Source organism: Symphalangus syndactylus, chromosome 14 (assembly GCF_028878055.3).
Source record: "Symphalangus syndactylus isolate Jambi chromosome 14, NHGRI_mSymSyn1-v2.1_pri, whole genome shotgun sequence".
NCBI classification, from domain to species: Eukaryota; Metazoa; Chordata; class Mammalia; order Primates; family Hylobatidae; genus Symphalangus; species Symphalangus syndactylus.
The window spans coordinates 23,884,844-23,899,149 of NC_072436.2; the positions used below are offsets into that span (position 1 = coordinate 23,884,844).

Sequence of the window (14,306 nt, forward strand, 5' to 3'; positions counted from 1 at the left end):
TGCACTGGGGCCTGGGTGCATCTGTGGGGCAGTTGTGTGCAGCCACAGAGTGGAATGAGGACCGAGGCACAGAAACTCGAGAGCAGTTGAAGGGAGATTTCTCTGAACAGCAGTACTCTAGCTCATAATGAAGAAAGAATGGTGTTAGAACATCACCTCTATGCAACCACTAACACCGTAATGAACCTGGGCCATGACTATTAATGACTGCTAACTTCCTGGAAGAAAGACAGCCATGGCCGGGCGCGGTAGCTCATGCCTATAATCTCAGCACTTTGGGAGGCTGAGGCAGGAGGATCACTTGAGGTCAGGAATTTGAGACCAGCCTGTCCAACATGATGAAACCCTGTCTCTGCTAAAAATACAAAAATTAGCTGGGTGTTGTGTGGGCATCTATAATCCCAGCTGCTTGAGAGGCTGAGGCAGGAGAATCGCTCGAACCCGGGAGGCGGAGTTTCCAGTGAGCCGAGATGGCACCACTGCACTCCAGCCTGGGTGACAGACCAAGACTCTGTCTCAAAAAAAAAAAAAAAAAAAAAGAGACAGCCAGAAGGCCAGGTGTCACATGTCTCCTGAAGGAGTTTCACTGTTAACAGGTCAGACCTGCGTCCAATCAAGCTTCTAGATCCGTCTACCAATTCACAGGAAATGCAATGGAAGGAAACATTCACCAACCCCAGGGTGATACAGTCAGAACATTCCGGGCTATGTGATACTCTATGGGCCAACTGATAGTGGGTAAGGAGGAGAAACTCAAGGATGAAATGTAAGAGACCTGAAAGCAATTGCGAGGCCAGGATATTGTATGGGTCTTGATAAACAGTAAAGCACTGACACATATGCATATTTTAGATAATAACTAGGAAAATCAGCCGGTTGCAGTGGCTCACACCTGTAATCCCAGCACTTTGGGAGGCTGAGGTGGGGTGCATCATGAGGTGGAGTTCAAGACCAGCCTGGTCAATATGGTGAAACCCCGTCTCTATTAAAAATACAAAAATTAGCCAGGTATGATGGCAGGTGCCTGTAATCCCAGCTATTTGGGAGGTGGAGGCAGAGAATTGCTTGAACATGGGAGGCGGAGGTTGCAGTGAGCCAAGATCACGCCACTGCACTCCAGCCTGGGCGACAGTGAGACTCCATCTAAAAATAAAAATAAAAATAATAAGGAAAATCTGAACATTGAACTGGACATTTGATGACATCAAGAAATTATTGTTTTAAGTGTATCATTGGCACTGTGATTTTAAAAGAATCCTGATTTTTTGCCGATATGGTGGGAAATCATTGCAGAAGAAGTAATATATGTTTGGGATTTGCTTCCAAAGAATCTGGGGTCAGACATGAGTTGGTCCTTGTGGAAGCTGAGTGATGGGTACCAGGGAGTTCATTGTACCATCTTCTCCTGGCCAGGTACTAACCAGGCTTAACCCTGCTTCACTTCTGAGATCAGGTGTTTTGAGGGTAGTGTGGCTGTAGGATTGCTGGGAATGTAGGGTGGAACCCACTACACTGACAAAAAGGAGAAAGCTAGGGAAGCCTAAGTAGCTCACAGCTGGAGACAGTTTTCCACTCAGGGGACATCTGGAGATTTTGGTTGCCACAAACAGAGGATACGGATGCTACTGGCATCCCGTGATAGGGGCTAGAGATACTGCTGAACTTCCTGCAACGCAAAGATCAGCACCCACAACAAAGAACGTTCTGGCTCAAAATGTCAATAGTGTTGAGATAGAGGAATTCTGGGCTGTTTTAGCGGGGATGGGGGACACGGGGAGTATGAACTGGAGCATCTTTGCTGAAGAACAATGAGAACGTGTTGGATTAAATTAAGTGCAAACATAGCCTGCGATGCATTACACCCACCCCTCGGTGTAGCCCCAAGAAATGGTTGTCAGATCTGTAAGGGGAGATGGACAGCTGTATTTTCAGCAGTGCTGTTTGGTGCGTGTGTTGTGGGGGAGTTGGAAGCAACCCCTACTTAAGAGAAATGCTGGGGGAATTGCTGTCAGATCCTAAACATGAGTCATGTCAGACTCTGGCCTCCAAATCCCACTTTCCTGGTGCTAATTACTGGGATTTTCACTGGGGTTTAGGCAAAAAGTAAAGGCTGTGGAGTGCTTGGCAGCAGTTAGGAGCAATGAACTGTATGTTCATGGAGGAAAGCAGAAGATTGTAAAAGCAGTGCTGGATGACAAAGTGAGAAAGAGAGATGCATATATAATGCAGTACCCTTTATTTACATTAAAATACACATGCCAGAAAACAATATGCATTTAAGGAGCACATAGAAACAAAAATATATATATATTAAACACATCTGAATGGTTGCTCATGGGGTGGAGGGGGAAGGAAAAAAAATGAATGAATGAATAAAAAATCAAGAGCCAGGCCTTGTGTGAACCAATAATGGCTGTACATCATGAACTGGAGAGGGTAACTAACTCAGATTCTGCACTAGTATTCAAAGAAAATCAAGAAAATGAAATCACGCTGGATAAACAGCCCAGGACAGAAGCTGTTATATAGTAGGTGCTAAAGAAATAGTAGCAATAACCAAAATAATATATTAGTACTAATTTATTATTAATAGGCTCACAGGGAAAATTATTATGAATACTTCATTTTCCCCATCGTTTTTCTTCCCCCAATCCAGGCAAAAAAGCCCACCATTGAGTTTCTAAGGATCCACTGAGGAAGGATGTGCAGGATCCTCCCTTGGAGTGGCAGATTGGAAGGAGTCCTTGGAGGTCGGGGAGAGCAGTCAACCCATGGGGACAGTCCCCACACTCGGAAGGAAATGAGTGAGGAGGTGCAATTGATGGGTTCCTAGAGCAGCAGTGACCAGAGTCCTTGGCAGGGCCTGAGAGGGGTGGCAGGATGGTGTTTGTGAGGACACAGGACACCAGGTGTCAAGAACCCTGGCACCTACACTGCTGAACTTTGGATTTCCAGCCTGGCAGCCACTGGCATCCCCTCCCCATTGGATTCCCATGGAACCCTGGGGAACACTGAATTTCTCACCACCCAGGTGAATAGGGGCTCAGACAGATTTAATTTGATTTAACACAACAAGGTGACACTTCTTGCATCTAAGTAAAATTCATTCTCACTTCACTTTTTTTTTCTTTGCACCCCACACAGCCATCACCTCAGGAGCTCACACTTCTGGTGCTTCAGGAAACATCATGAACAAACGAAACATCTCTTCCTCCTCTCCAGCTGCTGGGCTTCAGAATGCTGGGGGGGGGTCTCACCTCCCATGGCACACCCACTGGCCATTTGCTCCATGGTGCCCTGGGAGTCAGCCAGGAAAATGGAATCCGGAGGCCAGAGTCTGAAATGAGCTTCTCTCTAGGATCTGAGCCCAATTCCTCCAGCACTTTCCTTGGGGTCACGTTGGTAGGATGCATCAGATGACCCCTAACCACACACTCCAAACATGTTCCATGGCCAAACTTGTGTCATGAGTCTTTCTCCAGTTGCTCCAGTTTCTCCAGAACAAGAGTGTGGTGAGGTTCCACCACTGGCTGACCACAGTTAGGAAAATCTGGAGTTTTCCTGGAGCCATTTCCAACATTGGTTGGCATCATGAGTAGGGACGGGAGAGAAGGAGTCAGGATTAATGTGTAGAGACTTTCAGGAAACGACACATCACCGTTGTTTGCATTTAGACCTTTCCTTCCCCCATTTATCTTTGGATGGGAACCTGGATTATTTCTCTGATTATAGAAGAGGATACATTTACCATGCAGAACATTTAGGACTGTAGGTGCCAGGCTCTTGGGGGTGCACTTGAAACAGGACTTGCAGAGCAGAGCAGTGCAAATATTACCAGCTGTGCAGTTATGAGCAAGTCCCTAAACTTCTTTAGGTCTTAGTATTCTACGTACAGGATGGAAAGGGTTACGTGAGATAATGCTTGCAAAATACCTATTAGGTGCCAAGGACTCTGATAAGGATTTTAGATGCATGTTGGTGGTGATGATGTTGGTGATGACCTGCTGGGGCTGAAGCTGAAGTCACAGTATCTAAATCGACATTTGCAAGAGACTGTGTCTGGGTTGAAGATGGTGAATCCATTCTTGGGTGAATCCCAAGCCTGTGAACTGACCTTGTAGGATGCTCTCCAGAATTGATCATTTAGGACACTGAGAATTGCTATGGATTGAATAGCTGCTACTCACCTTATGTGGTTTAATTTAGTCTCTTCACCATTTTGTTAATGAAAATAACTTAATCCAAGGAGGACTTTACCGTTTACATCGTGTTTTCACACACATTGTTGTATCTGAAATAGGGTAGGAGGTGTATGAGTGTGGGTGGATTTAAACTAAAAATTGGCCCAAGTTAGTCTGCTGGGAACGTTGTGATACGTGGTTCCTTTATTGCTTAATCAGAAACCTCTAAAGCCTTTGAGTCTTGTTCTTTTTCACAACTGCTGAGCACAAAATGAATTATTCAAAGACCAGTGATGAAGATTGACCTGAACTTGATAGTCAGAGCCCGAGACACGAGATCATTTCTGGGGATTTATCATCCCTGTTCACAGCCCAAAGTTCATCCTTGGTCCTGACAGTGGGCTGGAGGCCACGTTGGCTCCAGAATGCTCTCTATCCTCTTTCCAGGGGCAGGTTCCAGCTGCATACCAGTGAATACCAGCTCCTTGGGGAAAGGGCTCAGAGGCAGAGAGGCTGGGCATGAGCCTATGAATTTGGCATCTTGCCCCAGGCACAGCCTTTTTGGAGGAGGTGGGGCTGGTGCAGGCTGAGACAGAGCAAGAAGGGGGGTCCCTGGGGCTTCCACCTCCTCAGGAGTCCACCCAGCACCATTCTCCCTCCTTCTCTTGCATTTTGTTTGGGATGCCACCACTCCCCACCCAGACTCAGGAGAAGGTGGCCTTATCCCCAGCTACTGTGATAAATCCCAGTATGTCTAAGCCAGTGGTTCTCAACCACCTGGTAACACATGATTCTTCTGAAGGTCACTGGTGGGGCTGGGAGGACATCACTGACTCGCCCATGGGACAAGAAAGAGGGTAGGGGATGGGCACAGTGGCTCATGCCTGTAATCCCAGCACTTTGGGAGGCCAAGGCAGGTGGATCACTTGAGGTCAGGAGTTCAAGACCAACCTGGCCAACATGGGGAAACCCCGTCTCTACTAAAAATAAAAAAATTAGCTGGGCATGATGGTGCATGCCTGTGATCCCAGCTACTTGGGAGGCTGAGGCAGGAGAATTGCTTGAGCCCAGGAGGCAGAGGTTGCAGTGAGCCGAGATCACACCACTGCCTGACAGAGCAGGAGCTTCACCATCTTGGACAAGCACTGCCATTTTAAAGTTCACCTTGATAAAAAAAAAACCCACCTAAATTCAAAGGGCATCAGCCTAATGGCTAAGGTCAGCAGGACCATAAACCACAAATGACATCTCTGATCAGAAACATTCCAAACCCCTCCCCAATCAGAGACATGCCAGCCCTGAGATAACCTCCCCTCCAGCCAGAGAGATGTCAGCCCCAAGATAACCTCTTCTCTGACCAGAGACTTTCCAACCCTGCCGTAAACTTCTTTCCCACACAGAAACATTCCAAGCTCTCTCACCAATAAATAGTCTTAGTCTGTAAGAGAGAGTGCTCCTGACCGAAATCGTCCAGAAGCCCCTCTCAGGTTTATTCTCCAAAATAAACCTGTCTTTGACTATTGAGCCACTTTTCATGGTTCTTTCCTCCTTCTTTAACTCTTACATGCACTCCAGCCTGGGTGACAGAGCAAGACATCATCTCAAAAAAAAAAAAAAAAAAAGGAGGGTAGTAAGTTCCAGGTATGGGGGAACCAATGTCAGATTGTTCCCTGTTAATGGCTGATTACCCCAAGTCATTTTATTCCATAATTCATGACACTTGGGTTTATTAGTCTACCCCTCCCATTTTTTTACACTGCTTGAGGAAACAAAAGATCAGAATGTATATTGAAGAAGAGACCCTAATTTATGATTTCTGAGTTGAGTTTGTACATGTTAATGTTTGGTAAAAATCTCCTGATTGAGGAGAGGCCACAACTAGGCCCTGATTCTGAGATGAATTTACAGACAGAAAGGAAATTGTGATGGTGATGTGATTATTAACACATGCACCCACCCCCGATGGGGAAAAAATGACCAAGAACCTGTTCCTAAGATGCGTGTAAACCACATCTTCCCAGGCTAAGGGCTCCTTCATTTAGCAGCTCAGCATCAGGGCCAGTGAAGAATGAACCTAGTGATGTCTGAGTCCACAATCAGCTTGTATTTAGGAGTGGATTCTACTTTTTCCAGGTGCACAAAAAACAAGCTTGGCACAGTGACAGAGAAAGAGTGTTCTAGAGAGAGAAAAGTGCAATTAGGAGCTAATACATTGATAAAAATTGGAGTAGCGCTTACCTAAATGATTGTCCAGTTTGGAAACGCTATCTAACTGTCTCCAAGCACAAAAACTGATTCCTTTACTTTGCGGTGAGGAGAACATGGTTTTGGTATTATTCTGTAAACAGTAACTGAAGAATACAACAGTCATTGCAAGGGTGCCAGTGGAGACGGAGGGGGGTCTCACAGTTGCTATCAGTTTATAGGCAATGATTGAAAAGTCACATACAGAAGCAACAGAGATCCTCCCACAGGAGGCTGAGTCATTGGAGTTGTGGGTGGGTGGGAGGGGAGTGGGCTTGGAAACCATTTAGGCCAAGCCCCTCAGAGTGGAAGGGTGTTGCCCAAGGATTCGTGGTGAATGAGTGGCTGAATTGGGACCAGAACTGGCTTCTCTTATCCTTCTCCTCTACCATGCTGCAAGACAAATGGAAGAATCCAGCAACAAAATACCTGTCATGGGCTAAACTCTGTCTTCCCTAAATTCATTTGTAGAATGACCCCCAGTACCTCAGAATATGACTGTATTTGGAGATAGAGACTTTAAAGAGGTTATTTCATGAAAATTAACCACCAATTAATTAGGGATGGATCCGAATCCAATCTGACTGGTGTCCTTATCAGGAGAGGGAATTTGGGCACACTGAGGGACACCAGGGTCACGGGCACACAGACCACGTGAGGACACAGCAGGAAGGTAGCCATCTGCAAGCCAAGGACAGAGGCCTCAGAAGGAACCAATCCTGCCAACACCTTGATCTTGGACTCCAGTCCCCAGAACTGTAGGAAAATTCATGTGTGTTATTTAAGCCACCCAGTCTGTGGTAGTTCATTGCGGCAGCCCGGCTGCCTAACACACCGCCCCTCCAAGGCTGCGCACACCAGATGTGCAGCTTTCTGGACTACGTGCTGGAGCCCATGTGTCACCACCATGGTTTTCTGTTCTCAGAAACTAATGACATCTTAAAGAGGGCAAGAGGAGAGCGGGCACAGCAGCGACACACAGCATTGTTTTGCTACTCAAAATCTCAAAACCAAAAACGTCTAAGCTGAGCCAACACTTGGAGAGCTGAAGGAGGGCATGGCTTGCAGTGGCTTCTGGGGACTTGCGGAGGGTGATTGAAACCCTCCTGGCTCCAGTTTCCCACCAGAAGAATGGGTGTCACACTGCCTGGTCTTCTGGAAAAATCTGATTTGCCCACATCTGTCCTACACCCAGGAAGCAGACACTCCTCTATATTAGGATTAAATTGGCAACCCCCAAATGTTCACAGGCAGCCTTCGGAGAGCAGCTGGATTATTCCAAGTCTACCTTTCTTCTTTGAACTCAAGATGCACCAGGTGTCATCAAATCCAGCTCCCACTCCCAGGCAGCCTCTTCAAAGGCTACCTTCCACTTAGGTGGTTTCGACAGCTGTCTACAAGATTCCATCTTAGGGCCTTGGTCTGGAAATATTGCCCTTGTAAGGGGACAGTATCCCCAGGACCAGAAACTTTGTCAGATAATAGGAACTCAGACCAGCCCGATTCTAAAATTCTCATTGTCAGAATCAGTTATTTGGGTTAAGGCATAAAAGGCTCTTGTAAAATATGTTATCAAAGGGCCATACATATTACGATGTCTTCAGCCATTAACACCTCTTTGTGACTTCATCAGTGTGGCCTCAGAGCTACCCTTAGTCCCTTAGGGCCAGGGCCCAGGGCAGCTGAGTTCTGGTGTGAGTAAAGGAGAAAAGGTTCACAGCCTGTGTCAGGGAGGGAAGTGCATGGACAGGTGTGTCATGTGGAGGGACGTGGGTGACAAAAAAGGAGAAAGGAGTTCAGAAGGAACACTGACAGCCTGACATGTCTAAGTCAGCCAGACCTCTATATCAGAGTCACCTTTCGGCCAGATGGTGCAGATCTTGAACATGAATGGCCAGGCCAGTTGGCAAGTGCACGAGTCCGGCTGCATCTGTGTAAGGAGCTTGGCATCTCAGAGCTGGCCCTGGCCTAGGGCCATGAAGCTGGGGGTGCAGGAAGAATATACAAAGGGTACATCGGTGTCTCCTGGGCTTGGGGGGAGCTGCTGGCTTCCTGGAGCCATTGCTATGATTGGCACTCACATGGGCGGGGCTTCTCCCATGTTCCCAGACAATCAGCTTGCCCGCAGACTCCAGACTCCCATACCCACGCTGGGGCAGTTAGAGCCCTTCTGGAGAAGCAGGGAGAGGACTGGGGTCAAGTGACAACAGCTAAGCGTGGGTGGCCTGGGCCTGTCAACCACAGGCCTGGGGCTCAGGGGTCACCTGGAGAGAACAGGAAGGGTTGTCTGGCCACCCACAGTCCAGGGATGGGGGTGGCCGAGGCTCAGCAGGGCGAAGAGGACATCTGGTCATAGTCGGGGCACTTGAGCAAGGCGGGGTAGTTGCTGTTCATCTGCAGGGAGGCCTCACTGGAGATGTCGGAGGGGCTGCGGCCCCTGACCCAGGCGTCTGGGTGTAGGAACTGGCCTGAGTAATCGGAGCAGTTGCTCAGCCGAGGGCGGTAGAAGCCAGGGTGGGGCCTGTACATGTCCTCCGCGGTGTACCGCTTCATGAACAGGTACACAGACATCACCCCGGCACTCTACAGGGAGAAGACAGCAGAGGATGGACTCGCTGCTGGGGCCTGCCTCATCTCCCCTGGCTGGGGTCTGCACAGGACACAGCTCGACTGGGGTGGGAAGTGGACGTGGGGACAGGAGCAGGGCCCTGGAGACATCCTGGCTGGAGGGGACCCAGGAAGGTAAGACAGTGACACATTCTGGGATGAGGAAGGGAAGTAGGGTGGGTGGTCCAGGGTCCAAAATGGTTGTGGAATGTCCCCCCTCCCCCTTCCCCACTCTCCCTGGCTCAGTGGGGCGGTGCCCAGCCCCAGCCTATGCCTACTTAGGGTGATGGGCTTTACCTCCGTTAAAAGGAAGGAGATGGCAGCGAAGGCAAACGACCACCCATACTTGTAGTTGAAGTAGGTCTCTGCGTCCTTGGTCCTGTTGAGCATCTCGTCGTTGATGCTGGAGATGTAGAGCACCAGGCCCACCACGAGAGAGAGGCCTGGTCAGGCAGCAGGGGAGAGGGGATGCTCAGCCCAGAGGCTCAGGAAGTTTGCTGAGGCGGCACCCACCTCCCTTTGCAATTCAGGACCAAAGCCGCCAGCCTTAGGGTACCAATGCTCTCAGTGGAGTTCAAAGGAGAGCAGAAACTTTCCTCCCGAACACCCTGTTTAGACCAGCACCTTCTAGACAGCAGATAGTTTCAGGGAAGAAGCTCCTATATAGCTGCCCTCCTAAGCCATGGGCTAAGCCCAGTGGTTCGCACCCTGCTGTGCGTATCTGTCACATAGGCCTGAGCCCCAGCTCTGGACATTCTGATACACCTGGCCTAGGGTGGGGACCTGGCGCTGTATTTTTTTTTTTTCTTTTTTGGGGGTGGATTTTCACTCTTGTCACCCAGGCTGGAGGGCAATGGCGTGATCTCGGCTCACTGCAACCTCTGCCTCCCGGGTTCAAGTGATTCTTCTGCCTCAGCCTCCCGAGTAGCTGGGATTACAGGTGCCTGCCACCATGCCCGGCTAATTTTGTGTGTTTAGTAGAGACGAGGTTTCTCCATGTTGGCCAGGTTGGTCTCAAACTCCTAACCTCGAGTGATCACCCGCCTCGGCCTCCCAAAGTGCTGGGATTACAGGCGTGAGCCACTGCGCCTGGCACTGCATTTTCTTAAGAGGGCTGTGAACCACTGAGCTAGAAAGTGGCTTTTACAGAACTGAAGGGTAAAATAGGCCCCGTGGGCAGAGATAGCCAAGGTGGTAGGTGGCACCTATCATTTCGGAGTTCCCCCATGTGGCCCATGGTCTGTGCAACCCACCTGACCACAAGGTGTGGCCTGTCTGAGATCTTTAGGTAAGGGAGGTAAAGGGATTTTGTCCAGATTTTGGCAAGCTTTAAATCAGGAGGCCGGGGGGACCAACGTCCTACTGCCATTGTGCAAATGACTGCCTCAGGCATCAATTCTGTCAATTAGTAGCTGTAATTGAATCAAGACATAATTAATTACTCTGTTTTGAGCTGTTCAGGTTTAATTCCACTCACATTATTTTATGAAACTAGGGCATCTGGAAGGATGAATGCTAAAGGAAAATTGGTGTGACCGAAACCTTCCTAGTACTTATGTTTGAGTCATTGGTGCCCTAAATGAACACTCTTTATTGTTATCATTGAAATGACTTCATGTGGCCCATCTCAAACTTAGATTTCTGATCCTGTAGCCCACTGCTGAAAAACCTCATGTATGTCAAAGCTACTGTTTATAGCTTTGGCTATCGTGAAGTTCACAGAAGGAAAAATAAAAAGCTTAACTAACTCTGGGTCTGTACCTCTTAGACTATGTGGAAATATCACCATGCAAAGGCTGGGCTGATGACATTGCTGGTGCTCAATAAATATGTGTTGGGTTAATGCGTGGAAGGGTGGAATGATGGATTGATAGATGGAAGAATGGATGGATGATGGGTTGGTGGGTAGATTGAAAAATGGATGGACAGATGGATGGAAAGAAGAGTGGGTAGGTGTGTGGATGGATGGATGGATGGATGGAGAAAGAAAGAGTGGCTCTTGGACATCAGACTTTCTGACTGCCACCTGGCTCCCAAGCTACGTTGACAAGAAAATATTGGGAAAAGGATCCTAAAATTACTTAGGAGTCAGGTGGTAATCAGAATGCTTGGTATCCAATAGCTGTTTTTCCTTTCTTTCCATCTGCCCATCCACCCACCCACCCATCCATCCATCTATCAATTATTCAAGCCATTCACCCATCCATTTGCCATCCAAGCATCTTCTCCCCAGGATCCCTAACCAGTCAGTCAGTCCGGGGCACCTAAATTACATGCCCCAAGAGCCACTCCTTTGGCCCGAGTCATTATCTCCAAAAGAAAAGGTCTCCATGAAAATGCACAGGTCACCTTGAAAAGGAGAAAGAGCCCACCTTTATTTGCTGTTTTCTTTCCCCTTCTCACTCTACACACCAGCCATGAGTAATCTCATCCAAGTCCATGGATTCCTCTCCCACTCCCTAAGCTGATAGCTCTCCAATCTCTATCTTTGGTCCAAGTCACTCCCATGAGCCCCAGACACTGACCTCTGGCAGCTTTCTGGACACCTCCTCCCAGATGTCATAAGGACACCTCAAACTCAGCAATTCCCACACTAAACTCATGATCTGCCCAAATCTGCTCCTTCTCCTGTGATCCCCGAATCAATGATGTGATATGCCATCCACCCAGTGCTCAAGCAAGAAATTGTCACTCACCTTGACTCTTCCCTGGAAGCCTCATCCTAGTACTGTTGAGTTTACCTCTCAAATGTCACTTGAACCCTCTCATTTCTCTCTTCTCCACCATCATCCCCCTGTTTGGGCCATCGCCTCTACTATTGGAATAGCCTCTTGCCTAGTCTCCCTGCCTCCTGTCTTGCTTCCCTCCCTCCCTCCATTCCCCAGCATGGTCATTCTAAAATCCAAACCCAATCGTGTCATCCCTTGGCTCAAAATCCATCTAAGTCTTCTCCTAAAGCCCCAAATCCATAAGATGACCTCGGATGCCTTCCCCAGTCTCTCTTCTCACTACATTTTTCCTTGCACCTGCCCTTATGAACAATGATTACACTCAGTTCCCCCAGTGCTTCATCCTCCCACTTTCCTCCAGGCCCCTTTTCCACCCCCACCCCCAACCTCACTTCTTTGCCTAATTCTTACTCATCCTTTAGCTCACCTCCTCCTGGTAGTCTTCCATGACCAACCTTTGCCCTGAGTTTCAGTCACTGGTCTTGGCCCCCTTGCAGTCCTTGCTGGCCACCATTCATAGTCTTATTCACACTGGGTTCCTATCTCCTGTCTACTGTTTGTATCTCCCATTACACTGCCCTTTTTGTAGGCAGTGATGCCAGCAGCCAGAATAAGGCCTGGTAGATATCATGAATGAATAAAAAGAAGAAAGAATGAAGTACAACCTGGCATCAGTCCAGGAAGACAAGTCCATGTTGAAGGGGTCTAGGAGGGTTTACGGTGTGGGGTGTGACTGGAGAGGGAAGGAGACAGCAGAAGTTTCCTGAGGACAGCTGGGGGATGAGGGGTGAAGGACCCATTATTCCAAAGGCAGATTGTGTTTAATATTCATGCACAAATATGAAGACATAGCCCCTACAAAAATAGGAATACTCAAGATGGTGGGAATTAAAAAGTCCTTAGGTGCAGTGATAGTGATGTGTGGAGTGAGGAAGGAACCCTGGGTCCCAATCCCAGATTTGCCAGAGGGGAGCCTGTGCAGTCACCCCTCCTGTGGAGCCTCTGTTGCTCTTCTGGAAGGTAATAATGGGCCCAGGGTCCTCAGATGTTTCCTCCAGCTCTGACTCAATTCTGTCTGGATGACTGACTCAGCCTATCCTAATTCCAGGACTTTCCAGTGCAGAGCCTTTTGGGAGTTAAACAGCAAAAGTCCAGGGTGGCTGGGCACAGTGGCTTATGCCTGTAATCTCAGAACTTTGGGAGGCCAGGGCAGTTGAATTGCTTGAGCTCAGGAGTTCGAGATCAACCTGGCTAACATGGAAAAACCCCATCTTTACTAAAAATACAAAAATTAGCCAGGTGTGGTGGCAGGCACCTGTAATCTCAGCTACTTGGGAGACTGAGGCAGGAGAATTGCTTGAATCCGGGAGGTGGAGGTTGCAGTTAGCCGAGATCGAGCCACTGTACTCCAGCGTGGGTGCCAGAGCAAGAAAGACTCTGTTTCAAAAAAAAAAAAAAAAAAAAAAAATCCAGGGTGCAAGAAAAGAAAACAACACAACTTACCTGAGAGGATAAAGAAGATGCCAGAGACAAAGGCCAGTATCGTCCGGTGGGGACGGATGTGTCCGATGTTGCTCAGGATAAAGCCAATGAACATGAAGAAGAGGCTGACCAGAGGGAATGGTGTGGCTGAGCGGATCATCTCTAATTAACGGGACAAAAGGGCGGCCTGTCAGCCTCCAGGCCTGATTCATTCCTCATCATCCCGAGTTGAGTGTTCCTGGCAGTGTCTACCAACAGGTCCTCAAAGCCCCATCCCTGCAGGGGTTCCCCAGACTCTACCCCCATCAGGTGGCCTGGGGATCTCCCATTACTAGCAGGACTTTTGTCCCTGAGGTGGGTCTGGAAGGTCTGACTTCAAGTGCCAGCATCTTCAGGGCCTCTGTCATTTCCTCCAGGCATAAGCTACTACCCTCTTGGGGGTCCACACTGTCTGCCAATATGGAGTCCATACCACTGGCAAATATGGCAGCTGTGGAAGGGCCGGGTCATTCTGTCTTGCTTCCTCTTACAGGCAGATTCACCATTTCCTTGGGCAAGGGGTTGCTCTGAATGGTGCAGGGGACAGTTACAGCCTGTTTTCTTCAACTTATAATTACTTGGGGAGCAATTCTGTTGGGGATAGTCTTTGTCCCTGGTTCCTGAGAGATCACCTCTAAATTCTTGGAATTTTCCAAGGATTGGAGTGTCTTTGTTATTCATGGTGGGTCTCTCAACCACACCTGAATTTTTGCTAACCAGGTGACTCAGGATGGGGGCTAGAAACACCAACCATGGGATTAGAAGATTGGGGTTTTGAGCCAGGTGATATCAGCCTGGCCTCTGGGTAAGGTAAGGGGCTAGAGGGTGAGTTCAATCACATGATCAATAATGTAATCAATCATGCCTATGTAATGAAACCCAATAAAAACTCTGGACACCAAAGCTCAGTTGAGCTTCCTGGTTGATGAACACATCAGTGTGTGAAGATGGTGACACAACCTGATTCCATGGAGAGAAGATTCTGAAGCTCCACATTCAGGACCCACCCCCAGACCTTGCTGTA

General features: G+C 48.4%; 1 protein-coding gene across 3 annotated transcripts in view; it reads right to left on the reverse strand.

Moving 5' to 3' along the window:
* Nucleotides 1-2,219: 2,219 nt before the first annotated feature.
* Nucleotides 2,220-14,306, reverse strand: part of CACNG5 (calcium voltage-gated channel auxiliary subunit gamma 5) — a 57,333-nt gene continuing 45,246 nt past the window's right edge. The window contains exons 4-6 of one of the 3 annotated variants that reach the window (XM_063617534.1): nt 13,265-13,405; nt 9,330-9,475; nt 7,533-9,008 (exon numbers count right to left, since the gene is read on the reverse strand). In XM_063617534.1, coding sequence (XP_063473604.1) covers nt 8,751-9,008; nt 9,330-9,475; nt 13,265-13,405 — 545 coding nt within the window. In that variant the 3' untranslated portion in view covers nt 7,533-8,750. Of the gene's footprint in view, nt 3,562-7,532; nt 9,476-13,264; nt 13,406-14,306 lie in introns of those variants that run through there. The other 2 variants (XM_063617535.1, XM_063617533.1) reach the window with 2 other exon arrangements.